Genomic DNA, 16,150 nt, shown 5'->3' with positions numbered 1-16,150 from the left:
TTCAGACAGTTACCTGGCCTATTTGTGAATGTCCTGTAAACACAGTTAGAATAATTTCTGCTTCTATTTTCTAGGTATGTTGATGTAAAATGGATGTAATTAGGGTGGTTCAGGACTCCCAGAGTCCAAAGAAAAGTGATAAGGGCAGCCTCCAAGCCTACAGACCACCAATGGTCTTCACATTCCATCCCTCCTGGCATCACACATCCGTATTGGAGAGGTCTGAAATTGTCATTGTGCGCTGGGGTACAACCCGCTCATTACCTCAATTGGCTGTACATTATTTTGTGGCTGGAGTCCCTTTAGTGGCAAGGTTTGGACCTGTATTTGATTTGTGCCCCCCTTCCAAGGGGTTGGGCAACCTCCAGTGTGGTGCCCCACTCCTCTATGGATAAAACACCAACTGTTACTTCTCATGGTGCATCTGCTGCTGGCGGCAGTGGTGGGGATGCCCTTCCCCGCTCCTTCACCGACCTACATTTGGCCTTGTGGGGATGGGTTTCTTGGCACGGACTCTTGCCCTTCATTTTTCCAGGCTCTCTAGTGCTGTTAGTCAGTGTCATCCTATTTGTGTTAGTCTTATATGGATTACCCCTTTCCTTTTACCATGCTCCTGTCATCCATACTTGTGTGTGTGTGTGTTTGGGAGGGGGGGTCTCTGTTGGGTCACAAACCATTTTTGAGCGCTCCTTTCCATATGATACTAAGATCCATAACCACAGTGACCTCTCTCATTCCTATAAGTTCTGGCGATCTAAATCCATCCCATAAATATTCTGAAATACTGACCAGAGTTGGAAAGCAAATGCTGCCAGGTTCCTCTGCCTACACTTATTTAACGATCCCCACAGGACCATCTCTATTAGCTCCCATGGCTGTTAAAATACCTTCCTTTAACCGAGTAAAGGTTCCCTGTCCATTAGCTCTTTCTCTTGGTAGGGCCATGAGAACATTTAGGTGTGGGTGCATTAATAGTAATTCCTTCTGTTCATCATCATCTAATGCATGTATCAGCCTGTATAAGTTTATCATTGTGAACAGCTTCAGGGGACCTTCCCTAGCTGATGCATGCCTATAAATTTGGCAATGTTGGTCTGTTCTGAGAGTCCAAAGGGAGTAGAATAGTTAATAGCCTGAGCATCTCCCCCTCTGGTACTGCTTGTCAATGCAGGAGCAGATGAGGCTGGGTCCTCCCATTTTCTCTCAAAAGTCGGTGGGGCGGTCCCATTCCTGGTTATCTTCCTTGCCGTAACTAGCAGTTCCATCTGCTAAACCTCCCTAATCTACATCTCTACTTCCTACCCCTTCCTCTTCAAAGGGTGGGGATGCAAAGGCACACGTAACGCCTCACTGAAGCGAGATGTGTCTTCCCAATTTCTCTGTCTCCCTCAAACGCTTTGTGTGATATCCTGTAGCTCTGCCCTTCCGCTGAGCTGTTTTATGTATTACATTCATAGCAGTCTTTAAATCATTGCATTGCCTTTTCAATGCCTCTTTCTCCTCATGATCTTGTTTCGATGCCTCATTTATTTTCCTATTTCTCTAATTTTTCATACTGTATCTTATACTGTTTCATGAGAGTGAAATAATTCTCAGCTTTTTCTGTAAGCATGTTTATCTTCTTTCTAAGGCCACCTAACTCAACTCGCAGCTTCAGCTTTTCTTAATGGTTTTTGCTCAGTCCTCCAGCAGGCAGCTGATAACTATATTCTTCTGCAACTTTTTAAACTTCCCACTCCTCATGCTATCCTTAGCTAAACTCCAAAGAGTGACCCAGTGGTCACGCAAACAGTACCATGCTTTCTGGTAAATTCACTACATTTAGACACTTCTTGACTCTGTATTGATGGAGAAATCCTCTCCACTCAGGGTTCCCTGACCCCACCATTTTATAACAGCAGTACTAACTTTAAAAGCTCTGAATCCTTCAGGATTCACCCCACTATTTATTTTAGCTCCTTCTTCTTCTGGCACTCACTCGGGGTTTCAAGCTGGATGTTTTCTTTTAGGAGTCGGAGGTAGATCTGGGATATCAGAGCAGTAAAACTTCTTGTCGAGCTCATCCAAGGATGGCAAATTCTATTGCCTGTCTCTACCTGAGATAACAGTTAAGCTCAATGGAAGTGAGTATAGCAGGTACAGAACACACTTTAACTTAACCAGTTCACTCTTTTATTCTCAAAAGTATCAAGTATCAAAATTATTCACAAACATAAATTGTAAGTAGTCAAGAGAAACCACACTAGTCATCCTTCATCTACCTTAATACTACACTTAATTGAAAATCATTACCCAGTAATGGTCAACTGGCCAGGCTGTGTTCATCCAGCTTCACACTTTATTATCTAGGCTGAAAAGTTCCTTTGTTGTCTGCTCCCCACCACCTTGGCGAGGTGTTGTTCATGTGCCATTATTCTCTGGAGATACACTGCAGAGTTCCGGTCATGCTTCTGTTTTATCTCTGATCCTATTATTGCCTACTTCCAAACAGGGATGTCCATATCATGGTGCTAAGTACCACATCCTCCAATCAAGTACCAGGGCTGCATTCCCTTTCCTTATTTGGTCTGTGTAGCAGCCACTGTGCACATTTACCATGTTCACCTTTCGACACTGATTCAACTTGACTAACTCGCGGTCTCTCCATCTGAGTTTTAACCTGTTCCAATCCTGGCCAATAGTATGCACTCTCAGAAAGGCAACTATTTTGTTAGCCAGCATCTCCTCCTCAATATAGGTCAGAAGGTTATTCATTTATTCAATTCAGGGTCCTTTGCCTGTTGTAGAATCCCTATATTGTAACTATTAAAGAGGAATAAAGCATGCATTATACGAATCAGTCCCATTTCTCCAAGCATTGAGAGACCTAACTTCTTTGAAGGTGAGTTTTGTTGACATTTAAAATATTTGACAGACTAGAAGGAGCTAGAATGCAAATTCCATCACCAGCCTCTCTCTGTCTTCCTTATTGTATTTTCTGGCCCTGCTCTTTAATTTTCCTTTCCTCTCTTTGGTCTCATTCCGACCTGTCGTCCAACTCTGCTTGACCTGAAAAATACCCTTCATCAAAACATAATGTATGTAATACAACAGGAATACAATTATGAAATAATTGCACAGAGACTGGTATCCTGTCACCAAGTCACCCCTTATTTACTTGTGCACATAGGCTGTGGCCAGCCAGCTCAGAGTCAGTCCTCTGAATTGAAGAGTTGCTGAATCTTCTGGTTAAGTTGGTCATCTGGGTTTACCTGACTGGCCCAGGATTAACGACCCTAATCCAGGATCTCTCAGTCAAGATCCAGCTGGTATCAATCTCTTCATCCCCACCTCAGTGCACACTCCTCCCCCCCACTAAGTCCAGGGCTGTAGGAGTTAGTTAGTCAGAGTCCATATACTGTACAAGTGTAAGTAAAGGGTCAGATAACAAGGTGTAGAGCTGGATGAACACAGCAGGCAGAGCAGCATAAGAGGAGCAGGGAAGCTGACGTTTCGGGCCTAGACCCTTCTTCAGAAATGGGGGAGGGGAAGGGGGTTCTGAAATAAATAGGGAGAGAGGGGAAGACGGATAGAAGATGGATAGAGGAGAAGGTAGATGGAGAGGAGACAGACAGGTCAAAGAGTCGGGGATGGAGCCAGTAAAGCAGAATATAGGTGGGGAGATAGGGAGGAGATGGGTCAGTCCAGGGATGATAAACAGATCAAGGGGGCGGAATGAGGTTAGTAGGTAGGAGATGAGGGTGGGGCCTGAGGTGGGAGGAGGGGATCGGTGGGAGGAAGGACAGTTAGGGAAGCTGGGCTGGTTTGGGGATGCGGTCGGGGGAGCAGAGATTTTGAAACTTGTGAAGTCCACAATGATACCATTGGGCTGCAGGGCTCCCAAGCGGAATATGAGTTGCTGTTCCCGCAACCTTCGGGTTACATCGTTGTGGCACTGCAGGACGGCCAGGATAGACATGTCGTCTGAGGAATGGAAGGGGGAGTTGAAGTGGTTCACGACTGGGAGGTGCAGTTGTTTAGTGCAAACTGACCTTAGATGTTCTACAAAGCCGTCCCCAAGCTTTCACTTAGTTTCCCTGATGTAGAGGAGGCCACAGCGGGAACAGCGGATGCAGTATACCACATCAGCAGATGTGCAGGTGAACATCTGCTTGATGTGGAAAGTCTTCTTGGGGCCAAGGATGGGGGTGAGGGGGGAGGTGTAGGGACAGGTGTAGCACTTCCTGAGGTTGCAGGGAAAAGTGCTGGGTGTGGTGGGGCTGGAGGGCAGTGTGGAGCAGACAAGGGAGTCATGGATAGAGTGGCCCCTCCAGGAAGCAGATAATGGTGGGGAGGGAAAAATGTCTTTGGTGGTGTGGTTGGATTGCAGATGGCGGAAGTGTCGGAGGACGATGCATTGGATCCGGAGGTTGGTCGGGTGGTACGTGACGACGAGGGGGATTCTGTTTTGGTTGTTATTGCAGGGAGGAGGTGTGAGGGATGAGTAGCAGGAAATGCAGGAGACACGGTTGAGGGCGTTCCCGACCACTGAGAGGGGGGGATGTTGCGGTCCTTGAAAAACGAGGACATCTGAGATGTATGGGAGTGGAATGCCTCATCCTGGGAGCAGATGCGGCGAAGGAATTGGGAATAGCGGATGGCATTTTTGCAGGAAGGTGGGTGGGAGGAGGTGTATTATAGGTAGCTGTGGGAGTCAGTGGACGTGAAATGGATATTGGTTTCTAGATGGTTGCCAGAGATGGAGACAGAGAGGCCCAGGAAGGAGAGAGAGGTATTAGAGATTGTCCAGGTCAACTTAAGGTTCGGGTGGAAGGTGTTGATGAAGTGGATGAACTGTTCGAGCTGTGCCGATACAGTCATCAATGTAACGGAGGAAGAGGTGGGGTTTAGGACCAGCGTAGCTACGGAAGAGGGATTCTTCCATGTAACCCACAAAGGGGCAAGCATAGCTTGGGCCCGTGTGGCTACCCATGGCCACCCCCTTTGTCTGTAGGAAGTGGGAGGAATTGAAAGAGAAGTTGTTGACGCATTCCACTCCCGTACATCTCAGATGTCCTCATTTTTCAAAGACTACAACTCCCCCCCACCCCCATTGGTTGAGAATGCCCTCGCCTGTGTCTCCCACATTTCTTACTACTCATCCCTCATGCCCCTCCCCGCAATAACAATCAAAACAGAATCCCCATCATCCTCACATACCACCCCACCAGCCTCTGGATCCAACGCATCGTACTCCGACACTTCTGCCATTTGCAATCTGACCCCAAGACCAAAGATATTTTTCCCTCCCCACCCTTATCTGTTTTCCGGAGGGACCACACACTCTGTGAATCCCTTGTCCTCTCCACACTCCCCTCCAGCCCCACCACACCCAGCACTTTTCTCTGCAACCGCAGGACATGCTACACCTGCCCCTACACCTCCTCTCTCACCCCCATCCCAGGCCCCAAGAAGACTTTCCACATCAAGCAGATGTTCATCTGCTAATGTGGTATACTGCATCCGCTGTTCCCGTTGTGGCCTTGCCTACATCAAGGAAACCAAGTGGAGGCTTGGGGACCGCTTTGCAGAACACCTACGCTTGTTTCGCACTAAACAACTGCACCTCCCTGTCGCGAACCATTTCAATTTCCCCTCCCATCCCTAATACGACATGTCCATCCTGGCCTTCCTGCAGTGCCACAACGATGCCACCCGAAGGTTGCAGGAACAGCAACTCATATTCCGCTTGGGAACCCAGTAGCCCAATGGTATCAATGTGGACTTCACAAGCTTCAAAATCTCCCCTCCCACTACCACATCCCAAAACCAGCCCACCAACCCGCCTCCCTAACCTGTCCTCCCTCCCACCTATCCCCTCCTCCCAACTCAGGCCCCACCCCCATCTCCTACCGACGAACCTCACCCCTCCTCCTTGACCTGTCCGTCCTCCCTGGACTGACCTATCTCCTCCCTAACTCTCCACCTACACTCCTCTTTATTGGCTCCATTCCTGCCTCTTTGACCTGTCTGTCTCCTTTTCACCTATCTTCTCCTCTATCCATCTTCTATCCGCCTCCCCCCCTCCCTATTTTTTTCAGAACCCCCTTCCCCTGCCCCATTTCTGAAGAAGGGTCTAGGCCCGAAACATCAGCTTCCCTGCTCCTCTGATGCTGCTTGGCTCTTGTGTTCATCCAGCTCTACACCTTGTTACCTCAGATTCTCCAGCATCTGCAGTTCCTACAATCTCTGTAAGTAAAAGGTGACATGGTGACAGGATACTGGCTTCCCTCGAATTATTTCAGTGACAGTGAGAGAAAACATATGCTTCTGAAGAAAATTCCTCCCAACAGTCGACTTTTAGTTGGGGTAAGCTTTCTGGCATCATGCCTTAATCTGGGAATCTTGAATTGTTCAAAGCTGCCGTTGACGACTGGGCCCAGTATGTGAAAAGAATGTGTCAATTTTGTCTGGGGTAAATGACATAAAGCAACAAATAATTCATCTGACTGCTTGTGGACCCCACATTTTTGCTTATTAGATGCCTAACTTTCCTTGGGGCACCAGATACTAAAACCTTCCATGAGTTGAAGGATTTAATGAAAGAATATTACCGTCACAAGCCGCCTCTAATTTTGAGACACTCGGTTTTGTTTGGCAATTCGAGAACCGCGGAGTCCGTATTGGGATTTATGACGAGGTTAAAATGACTGGCAGAGGCGTGTGATTTTAGGTGAACCCTGAATGCGATGCTGAGAGACCTTTCAGTATGTGGGATAAATGTCATAACCATGCAAAAGCACCTACTAGCTGAAGCCCCTCTGGACTTCAAACAGGCAGTATAGCTGGCTTTATCATTAGAAAATGCGGCAAGTGGAACACATGAGCTGCAGGGTACACTGATGGAAGTGGACACCCTCACCATCTGAGCTTGGGGAATACCACTTGTAAGCATTTGCACAGCCTCATGCAGGACATAACCTGAGCAGAGGGCTCTAGGTAAGCCCACAGCAAAACTCCAAAACATTTTGACCTCGGCCAAATGATTAAAATGTTCTTCAGGATCTGAGCCACTATGCCATTGCAGTTGCTGCTGGTATGCAGACTCAAGACTGCAAATGAGTCCTAAGAGACCTGACCTGAGTAAGAGAACTCATTGGCTGGTATCCAGGAGAGTGCACACTCTGGAAAATCACCTACATGTGGTTTGGAACAGTTAAATAGCTTGGTGGGGCAATGCAAAGAATGCCAACATGGACAGAAATTACCATCAGCGGCTCTCCCACCTTCATGGGAATGGCCAGGTAAACCCTGGACTCAATACACATCAACACATCAACCCCTTTCATGGGCTCAATGTTCTTGATCATTGTGGATGCCCATTCAAAGTTGTTAGACACAAATAGAGTTTAATCGTCAGACTTGGGGATGATGATGTAAAAGCCGTGAACATTGTTTGCAATGCATATACTCCTGGAAGTACTGATCACAGACAAAGAGACGTCATTTACCAGTAGGGATTTCAAGTATTTCCTAAAATTGAATGGCATTCGGCAGATTCAGAAAGCTCCGTGCCATTCATCATCCAATGGCCTGGTGGAAACAGCAGTCCAAAGATTGAAGGCAGGCATAAAGAAACAGCTTGCAGCTTCATTCGATACCAGAGTGTCCCAGTTCCTGTTTGATCATAGGACCACCCTTCACGCAACCACAGGGATAGCTCCAGCAGAGTTGCTGATGGGGGGGAGACTCGACATTAGAGTAAACCTGTTATTCCTGGACATGGCAAGGAGGGTGAAATCCTATGAGGATCACCAAAGCCAACCACATGCCTCCTCTGAGTGAGAGAGACAGTTTAATTCAGGGGGCAAAATTTGGTATTGAAACCACGGAAATGGCCCTAAATGGGTACGAAGTGATGTCAGCGTGAGGTCAGGTCCCATGACATACAAAGTTCAAGTAGGTGAGGCAGTCCTGAATAAACGTGTGGATCACAATGAAGTTGCTCCCTTATGAAAGGGACAAGAGAAAAAACATATCCAGCACCTCAGAGCTGCCACAAAGGCTCCCCCTCCATTTAGCATCAAAGAATCCTTAGCGTCCAGGATGGATGCAGCCAGTGTCATAGCCCAGATACCATTGTTGCCTGAAGAATAAGAGTAATTTCCCCTGAAATGATCTGGGCGCAAAAGACGCACTACGATCTCGTACATGCCACCCATGCCCAAGTCAGAGTCGGAGGAACCAGACCTGGTGCGAAAATGTCCCAGAAGAAGCTACAAGAAGAAGAACAGGCCGACATTCCCAGAGAGCTTAAATAAACTCCTCATGGGACTTCTGCCTCTCCCAACTTTATGGACAAGGGACATCCTCCAATAATAGCATCCTTTCTCCTCACGCTTTTTTAGGCACTTCAAAAGAAGCTGTGAATTTCACACCAACCATACTATTAAATGGGCAGTGTAATAATAGAGTCAATTGAGCTTTTAACAAACTCAAATTATCCTTAATTACGGGGTAAACTCTGGTGGTGATGGATTAGTTCTATATTACATGCCCTCACACCAAAAACACACCCAGCAGAGGCATGTAATATTCAGCCCTGTATCTTACAGAGCTTTGCTCACCAGCCCCTCCACACAAGAAAAAATTTGAGATGTGGTGCCCATACAAAAAGGTTGGACAATTTTGGCATACACGGTGGTAAACTGACTATTTGCCGGCCATAGGGATTAGTGCCAGGGCCCGTTTACCTGTCAAACAGTTAGGATAATTCCTCAACTACTGCCTTCATTGCACATTATCGCTTAAACCCAGGCTAGTATACGTGCGCTCCTCAGTTCATTAACATGCACAGACCAGAATTTGACGCCAGTTTTAACCCCAGTTCATGTGTTTTCTTGGGGATGAAAGGATAAACATGTCTCTCACTCACTGCTAACGTCGTCCCATCATCTCTTCATTTTAAAAAACTCATGCACAATTAAAAGTTCAATATCTCCATTCATGATCCAGGGTTTTATTAATTGTTGTGATTCTGTATTGTAAGAGTTTGGAATTGAACTCTACTGTAATGGTAAAACTTAAGTCAATCACAATTAAAGATCAGTTTTGAAAGAATCAATCTACAGTGACTCTGGGTCTGACAAATTAAAAGACTACTTCGAGTACAATCTAAAGAAGTTTAACAAAACTAAGTTTTCAGAAGTACAGGAAGATTCTTAATAAAAGCAGTGGACTCAATTAATACGTAATATAGAACAAGCTCTCAATTTCCAGTTGTCTTTGGTGCCAGCTGTGCTCCCATTGACTGAAGTTATCCTACTGTCTTCTTTCTTTTAGTACACTGTACCACTTAGAGCTAACCCTCATCAACCCTTACTAGCCATTATGCCCCAGACATGATTAGGATAATCTTGAGCTCCAACCATGAAACATTCATGGCGAACCATGGATTGGCTCGATGGTGTATCATCAGTTCCTGATTAGTTGAACAGTAATGGTCATCTTAGTGGCATCACTCCTTACTATGTCTTGAGTCATTCTTTGACATTTTAATCATTTTAAAAGATCACTGCTCCTTATTTACAACTCCATAGATCTTTACCAAGATAATACTGCAAAAATGAGGCCAATTCTGTATCTGAATGTAAAACAGAAGAAGATTGCTTTTTATTATTATTTTCAACAATTGATTCTGCATTTTTCTAGGATATGACAGTGATGTTGCAAAAGAGAAGTCCATTGATTACACAACCAAGATCTATGCAGTTAGTATCAGGGAGATGTCTGGCACAAAGCCACATCTTCAACCAAAAGAAGTCTCAACAGAAGAAAGGTACATTATTGCTTTGGAAATCCACTGTATGGTCAATGTTGATTACATTTTATTAAAGTTAATAATCGTTCTCATTGGTTTTTGTTACACTTTGATTTTGATTTTTTTGCCTGTTTTTAATGGAAACTTTTATCAAAATATACATCTATATTTACCTTAGAAAATTCACAGCACAAGTCAAATAATACATATTGGATATTGTAATAGTTTGAACGCGTGGAATAAAAATAACTGTCTTAAACCTTAACCACTCTGTGTTACTCAAGGTATTTAAATAAGGTTCTTTATTTTAGGACAGACTTAAAGCATAAACTAAAAACTTACTGAACATACTTAATATTATTCTTTAATATTTTGCATCCACAGTGGCCTCAACAGCTTTTACAATCAAATTTTAGGATTTGCAGGGGATTTTTGTTTTAAATCCATGTATTCTTGTTCAACATATAAGCCATTGCATTTGGCCACAGGAAACTAACATGCTAACATGTCATAGAACATAGAACAATACAACGCAGCACAGGCCCTTCGGCCCTCGATGTTGCACCGACCTGTGAACTAATCTAAGCCCCTCCCCCTACACTATCCCGTCTTCAAAATCTGCTGAAACCCAGGATTGAACCAGGGACCTTTAAATCTTCAGTCTAATGCTCTCCCAACTGAGCTACTTTGGCTGACATAGCAGTCAGTACAACATTTAATGAATCTGAAAAACATGGTAGTTATAGGAGAAAATAATGGTGAAGGCAATGGTTAAAGAAGATTATTAAAGACAACAGCCAAAGTATGGGGACAACAATTCAACAGGGTTCAGAAAAATCCAAAATCTTGAAAATAGCAGTCTTTGTCAAGTTTGTTAAGATTAAAGAAAAGGGAAAAAGTTGAAAGAGAAGTATTTGGTGCAGATGTTATCATTTCAGAAAAATGACATTACTTTATTTCCAGTCTGACCACTGACATCAGTGTGATATTTCATGAAATGCTGTTATGAGGATTTGGCTGTCTATCCCAATTCCCAATGCTTGCCAGAAGTTAACATTGCACTTTGCTTATGATGAAGTGCAGCAAAGTTTTAGATCATGACTGACAATGATTAATCTTGCTTGTGTGAACCCACTGCGGCTTGAACCTTATAAGTATTCTTTAATCAGTTGTCTCAACTCTCCACTGTCTTTCTGTTGACCAAGACATTGTGAAGGTAAATCTCCAATTCAAGAACTGTAAAATTTCTTGATGGCATCCAGACATTTACCTGTTTTAAAATTATATTCATAAGATGTAACATGTTTAAAAATTTTTTGAAATAGAATTGCAAATATTCGTATTATTCTCGGGTCATGGATGGAATATTTAAGCTGGGTTCTTGTTAGTAGTAATTGCTATTCAGTTATTTTGGCTGACAGTTGTTCTTATGTAAACATCAGATAGGAGGCCTTGTGGTGCAATGTGTAGCCTCCTTGCCTCTGAATTAGAAGTTCTGAGTTTGAGTCCACGCCAGGACTTAATGGTCATGGAAGGTGCAGTCGTAACATATCCAAAAAACCTCATGATCAACGTGTAAACCCTTCCAAAATACTTGTGGCCAGCAGTAACAGCAGGAGAATCTCCTGATCAGCCCTGCTCTATTTGGAGTGGTGATCTTCAAGCTGTAGCTCCTAGAAACAGGTTAGTAATCTGTTTCAGGAAAAAAATAACAGGTAAGGGAATAGGCATAAGCACAAACTTTGTCTGCCTCGTAGACCACTAGACATCAAAAGAGAACAGAGGAACAAAATCAGGTGACTCTGTTGTGATGCCCTCGCAATTGAATAATCTAATATCATTACACACTGTTATCCATGATGATTAGAGTCTTGGGCCTAGTACTGGAACGTGGATGTGAAACCATATACTTACATGACTTTACAAGAGGACCATAAACCGGAAAACATAGGAGCAGAATTAGGCATTCAGTCTACCGTGTCTGCTCCAACATTCAATCATGGCTGGTGTGTTTCTCAGCACCATTCTCCTGTTTTCTCCCTGTAAACCTTGATCCCTTTACTAATCAAGAACATGTCTATCTCTGTCTCAAATATACTGCATGACTTGGCCTCCATAGTCTGCAGTGGCAATGAGTTCCACAAATTAACCAGCCTCAGGTTTAAGAAATTCTACCTCATCTCGATTCTAAACAGTTATCCCTTGACTCTAAGGTGGTGTTTGGGTCCTACTCTCTTCAACTAGTGGAAATATCTTTTCCATGTTCGGCCAATCCAGGCCTCTCAATATTCTGTACTTTTCAATCAGATCCCTCCCTTTCCTTCTAAACTCCAAGAACACAACCACAATCTCCAATCATTCCTCATATGACAAGCTTTTCATCCCCAGGATCATTCTTGTAAACCTCATGTGAAACCCTCCAACGCCAACACATCCTTCCTTAAAAATGGGATCCAAAATTGCTTGCAACATTCCAAATGCGGTCTGACCAGAGCTTTAATTAGCCTCAGCAGTACATTTCTGTTTATGATCCTGCATGTCAACCTTAAGAGAATCCTGTGCTTCAGGTTTCTGAAGCCTTTCCACATTTAGAAAATAGTCTATGCCTCTGGTTCTTCTAAACTCACACTTTCGCACATTGTATTCCATCTGCTACTTCTTTGGCCACTGTCCTAGCCTGTGCAAGTCCTCTGCAACATCCCTGCTTCCTCAGCACATCCTGCTCTCCACCTGTCTCTGTGTCATCCGCAAACCTAACAGCAATTCCCTCATTTCCTTCATCTAGTCATCAACGTACAACATGAATAATTGTATTCAACAGATCCTTGCAGAAGTCCACTAGTTTCATACTATCATCCTAAAAAGGACCCCTTTATCTCTGCCTCCTGTCAATCAGCCAATCCTCTAACCACGCCAGAGCTTGCCCTTAACAACATGTTCTTATGTTATTTATCAGCCTTCTGTGTAGCAAGTGGTTGATGGCCTTTTGGAAACCCAAGTAGATCATTTCCAATGGCTCTCCTTTGTCTGGTTTGCTTGTTACAAGAACAAAGGGAAAGCATGGAACAATACATATTAACTGTGTGAAGAGAACTTATGGAAATATCATATAATTTGATATTTAGTGTGGAATTAAGATTACGATTAATTTCAGTATTTCCAGATATTACATTGAAGTGTCCTTAAATGCTTTCCAACGAAATAGATTTAAATATCCTGAGAATAAATTTGTAGATGGTAATTAAAAAGTAATAATTCTTTGTTTCATTTTGCTGCTTAAATGAATTGACAGTTTTTTTAATGAACAAAATTTAAGGTCAGTTACTGAACAACTCTTTTGCTGTGTTGTGATTAAAAATATACTTAGTTGAATATTTTCCCATTATTGCATTTGCAACATTTGAATTCTATTCAAACAACATCCTTAAAATCAAGCCTATCTATTCTGTTGCTCTGAAGGTTTTGCTTGATGTTTTGAATGATTAGTAGTATGTGAAAACACTGTAATGGTTAACTTCTTTGCTCAATGAATACTAAGTATCAGTAAAATTAATAGGTTTCTATATTCAAGTATCTCTAGGCTGCTACTTCTACAGTGCTTAAATCAGCATTTAAATAAGTCTGCTGACCATGTTTTGATAAATATTATTTCAACTAGTAAAGTGCCTGAGTACAACTCTGTGACATCTGTAATATTAAAATCATGCACAGTAATTAAGTGATGTGTTTATATCTAAGTAGATATCAACATGAATTTGTTTTTCCTCATTGACTCAGTCTAAACCATGCTTCATTGCAAGTATCAAAAATCCACCATTTCATTTCACACAAATCAACAGTTTCAAGTGTTAAGCTATGACAGTGCAAAATTTTAGTCCATATTAACATACTCAAGATAGTCTGATAGCATTGATACTGTCTTGTAACACGGCAAAGCACACTGATTAAAATGTTGGTTAATCACTCCTATAGATTTGATGATTACCAGCACTAGCAGTAGACGTACACTATCTTGACTACTGAATAAGATTATATAAGAACAAATAAAGTGAATAAAATGACGCAAATGTCTTTCTCACCTGTTTAGTAATATGATCACAATGCAGACTTTCTACGTGAAAACCTGAAAGTAGGTCCTTTGGTAGACTCAGTCACTGTGCAGTTACTTTAAAATTTTGAACAGCTGCTAAGAAACCCTTAACATTGTATTATATTTTAACTTGCTTTCCTTTGGAGGCAGGGAATTGTCAAGTAAGTATTATGTGTACATTTATTGAATGAAATATTGATATAAAAAGACTGTCACTGTGTAATATGTATTGGTTTTGATTATTTGATACAATAAAACATCTTTGAACTTTCAAATACTTCTCAAAATTGGTGTATAGTGTTATTATCATTCTAGAATTTAAAAATATTTAAAAAGATATTTGAATCTCCATTGATATCTGAAAAAAATGACACACTCTGAAAATTCATCAAACATTTGACAAAGTGTTATTGACTGCATACTATTTTCTTTTGTGTAGACAACTTTTATTTTAAACTACAGAAAATAATGTTCTTCTGTATTTCCCACATATTGCGCCATGGAATTACAGTTCTCATAGCAAACTTGTTCCAAAGGATTTCTGTTTCCCCATTTTGTCAAGCAGGAACATAGAATGACTGTCTCCAAGTGCTTTCCACAGATTCTGAGGTGTTCCTAAAGCCCTTTAGCCAGTACCACCACCCTTACTAAGAGCACTATGGATGCATATAAACCACATAAATTGCCAACATTCAAGAAAGCAGTATAACATGTATCTTCTCAAGGGAAATTTGGAATGGGCAGGAAAAGTTAGCTTAGCTGGTGATGACCACATCCTGAAAATGAAAGGGAAGAAGAGGTAAAGCCCATTCAACTCATTCTGCTTCCCCAGTTTATGCCAGGAAAAATCTCCCGAATCCTAGGATGGCTGCAGAATGCGTCTGGTCAATCACGGACCATCTGTCTCCCACATCAAGCTACGGTATCTCGAAAAGACAAATAGCCTTTTCCCTCTGATCAATCTTCTACTTTCCATCTGAGACATTTATTGATTTGTAGGCAAGTCTGTAACCTGATTTCAAAAATAGGTTCCTCTGCTGTCTTCCTCTTCGCAACATGAAACAAATTAGCCATCCATCCAGGGAGAGAAATTGCTGTTGGGTTGGCTATTTTGACCCTAACTGTCTTCCATCTTAAAAATAAATAGACAGTTTACAAAAATGGAAAATTAGGAGACAATCAACCTACCCATTGTGAACTCCGAGGTTGCTGAGGTATTACACTTAGTTCCTTCATCTAAACCATTAATATACGTTGTGGATAACATAGGTCCAACTACTGATCCATGTGGTACCCCACTCGGTATCACTTGGAAAATGACCCATTTATTCCTATCCTTTGTTTTCTTGCTCCAGCCAGTTCTCTATCCATTACACCCAACCCCATGCACTTTAATTTTACATGTTAATGTCTAATTGGGACCTTTGTGAAAGCCTTCTGAAAGTCCAATGAATCACATCTACTGGTTCCCCTTTATCTGCTCAACTAGCTATATCCTCAAGATTCCAGTAGATTAACGAAACATGATTTCCCTTTTGTAAATCCATGCTGAGTCTGGCCAATCTTGTCACTGTTTTCCAAATGCTGAGAGAAAATAAAAGTGAGGTACGAAATGATGCCGACAGTGTATTAGTGCTGACTGCATCAGCTATGATAGTTCATGGAGGCCTGCCTTCTTGCCTTGTCCTATTTGTGTTCCCTCAAGTTAAGCATTACCAATTGTCTCTCTGTGATAGAGAAATGGCTGTATAATCTTTTGTGAGCTATAATGTAATTATTTGGAGTTGGATACATTACCTTGAAAAATTTCTCCAGATTAATACTTCCCTATAATTCATCAAGTCTTCAACCAGTTGTCTGCAGCCCTAGTAACTTCCTATAAATTTCTAAGTTATCAATATTTAGAGATTAATCTATAAATATATATATTTGGTAATCTATCCAAAGAAATCCTGTGTGAAAACTCTCATAAGATTTCCAAACATTCTTTCATAGTTTGAAAGATGAAAAACTGAAAAGTGAGATAACAAAGTGTGGGAGGCAGACCGAAGATGGAGAGAAAAGAAGATAGGTGGAGAGAGTATAGGTGGGGAGGTAGGGAGAGGATAGGTCAGTCCAGGGAAGACGGACAGGTCAAGGAGGTGGGATGAGGTTAGTAGGTAGATGGGGGTGCGGCTTGGGGTGGGAGGAAGGGATGGGTGAGAGGAAGAACCGGTTAGGGAGGCAGAGACAGGTTGGACTGGTTTTGGGATGCAGTGGGT

The 16,150-nt window shown here is 42.5% G+C and overlaps 1 protein-coding gene and 1 non-coding gene across 2 annotated transcripts in view; one reads left to right on the top strand and one right to left on the bottom strand.

Annotated features, from left to right (window-relative positions):
* LOC125455104 (echinoderm microtubule-associated protein-like 6) overlaps positions 1–16,150 on the top strand; it is a 428,800-nt gene that overhangs the window by 275,620 nt on the left and 137,030 nt on the right. The window contains exon 27 of the mRNA XM_048536679.2: positions 9,691–9,817. Coding sequence (XP_048392636.1) covers positions 9,691–9,817 — 127 coding nt within the window. The remainder of the gene's footprint in view (positions 1–9,690; positions 9,818–16,150) is intronic.
* Positions 10,419–10,491, bottom strand: trnaf-gaa (transfer RNA phenylalanine (anticodon GAA)). Its single transcript has one exon. It is a non-coding gene; the product is annotated as a tRNA-Phe (tRNA).

Source organism: Stegostoma tigrinum, chromosome 9 (assembly GCF_030684315.1).
Source record: "Stegostoma tigrinum isolate sSteTig4 chromosome 9, sSteTig4.hap1, whole genome shotgun sequence".
NCBI lineage: Eukaryota > Metazoa > Chordata > Chondrichthyes > Orectolobiformes > Stegostomatidae > Stegostoma > Stegostoma tigrinum.
Note: the sequence above shows the minus strand (reverse complement) of the source record. Positions and strands in the feature narration are given on the sequence as shown.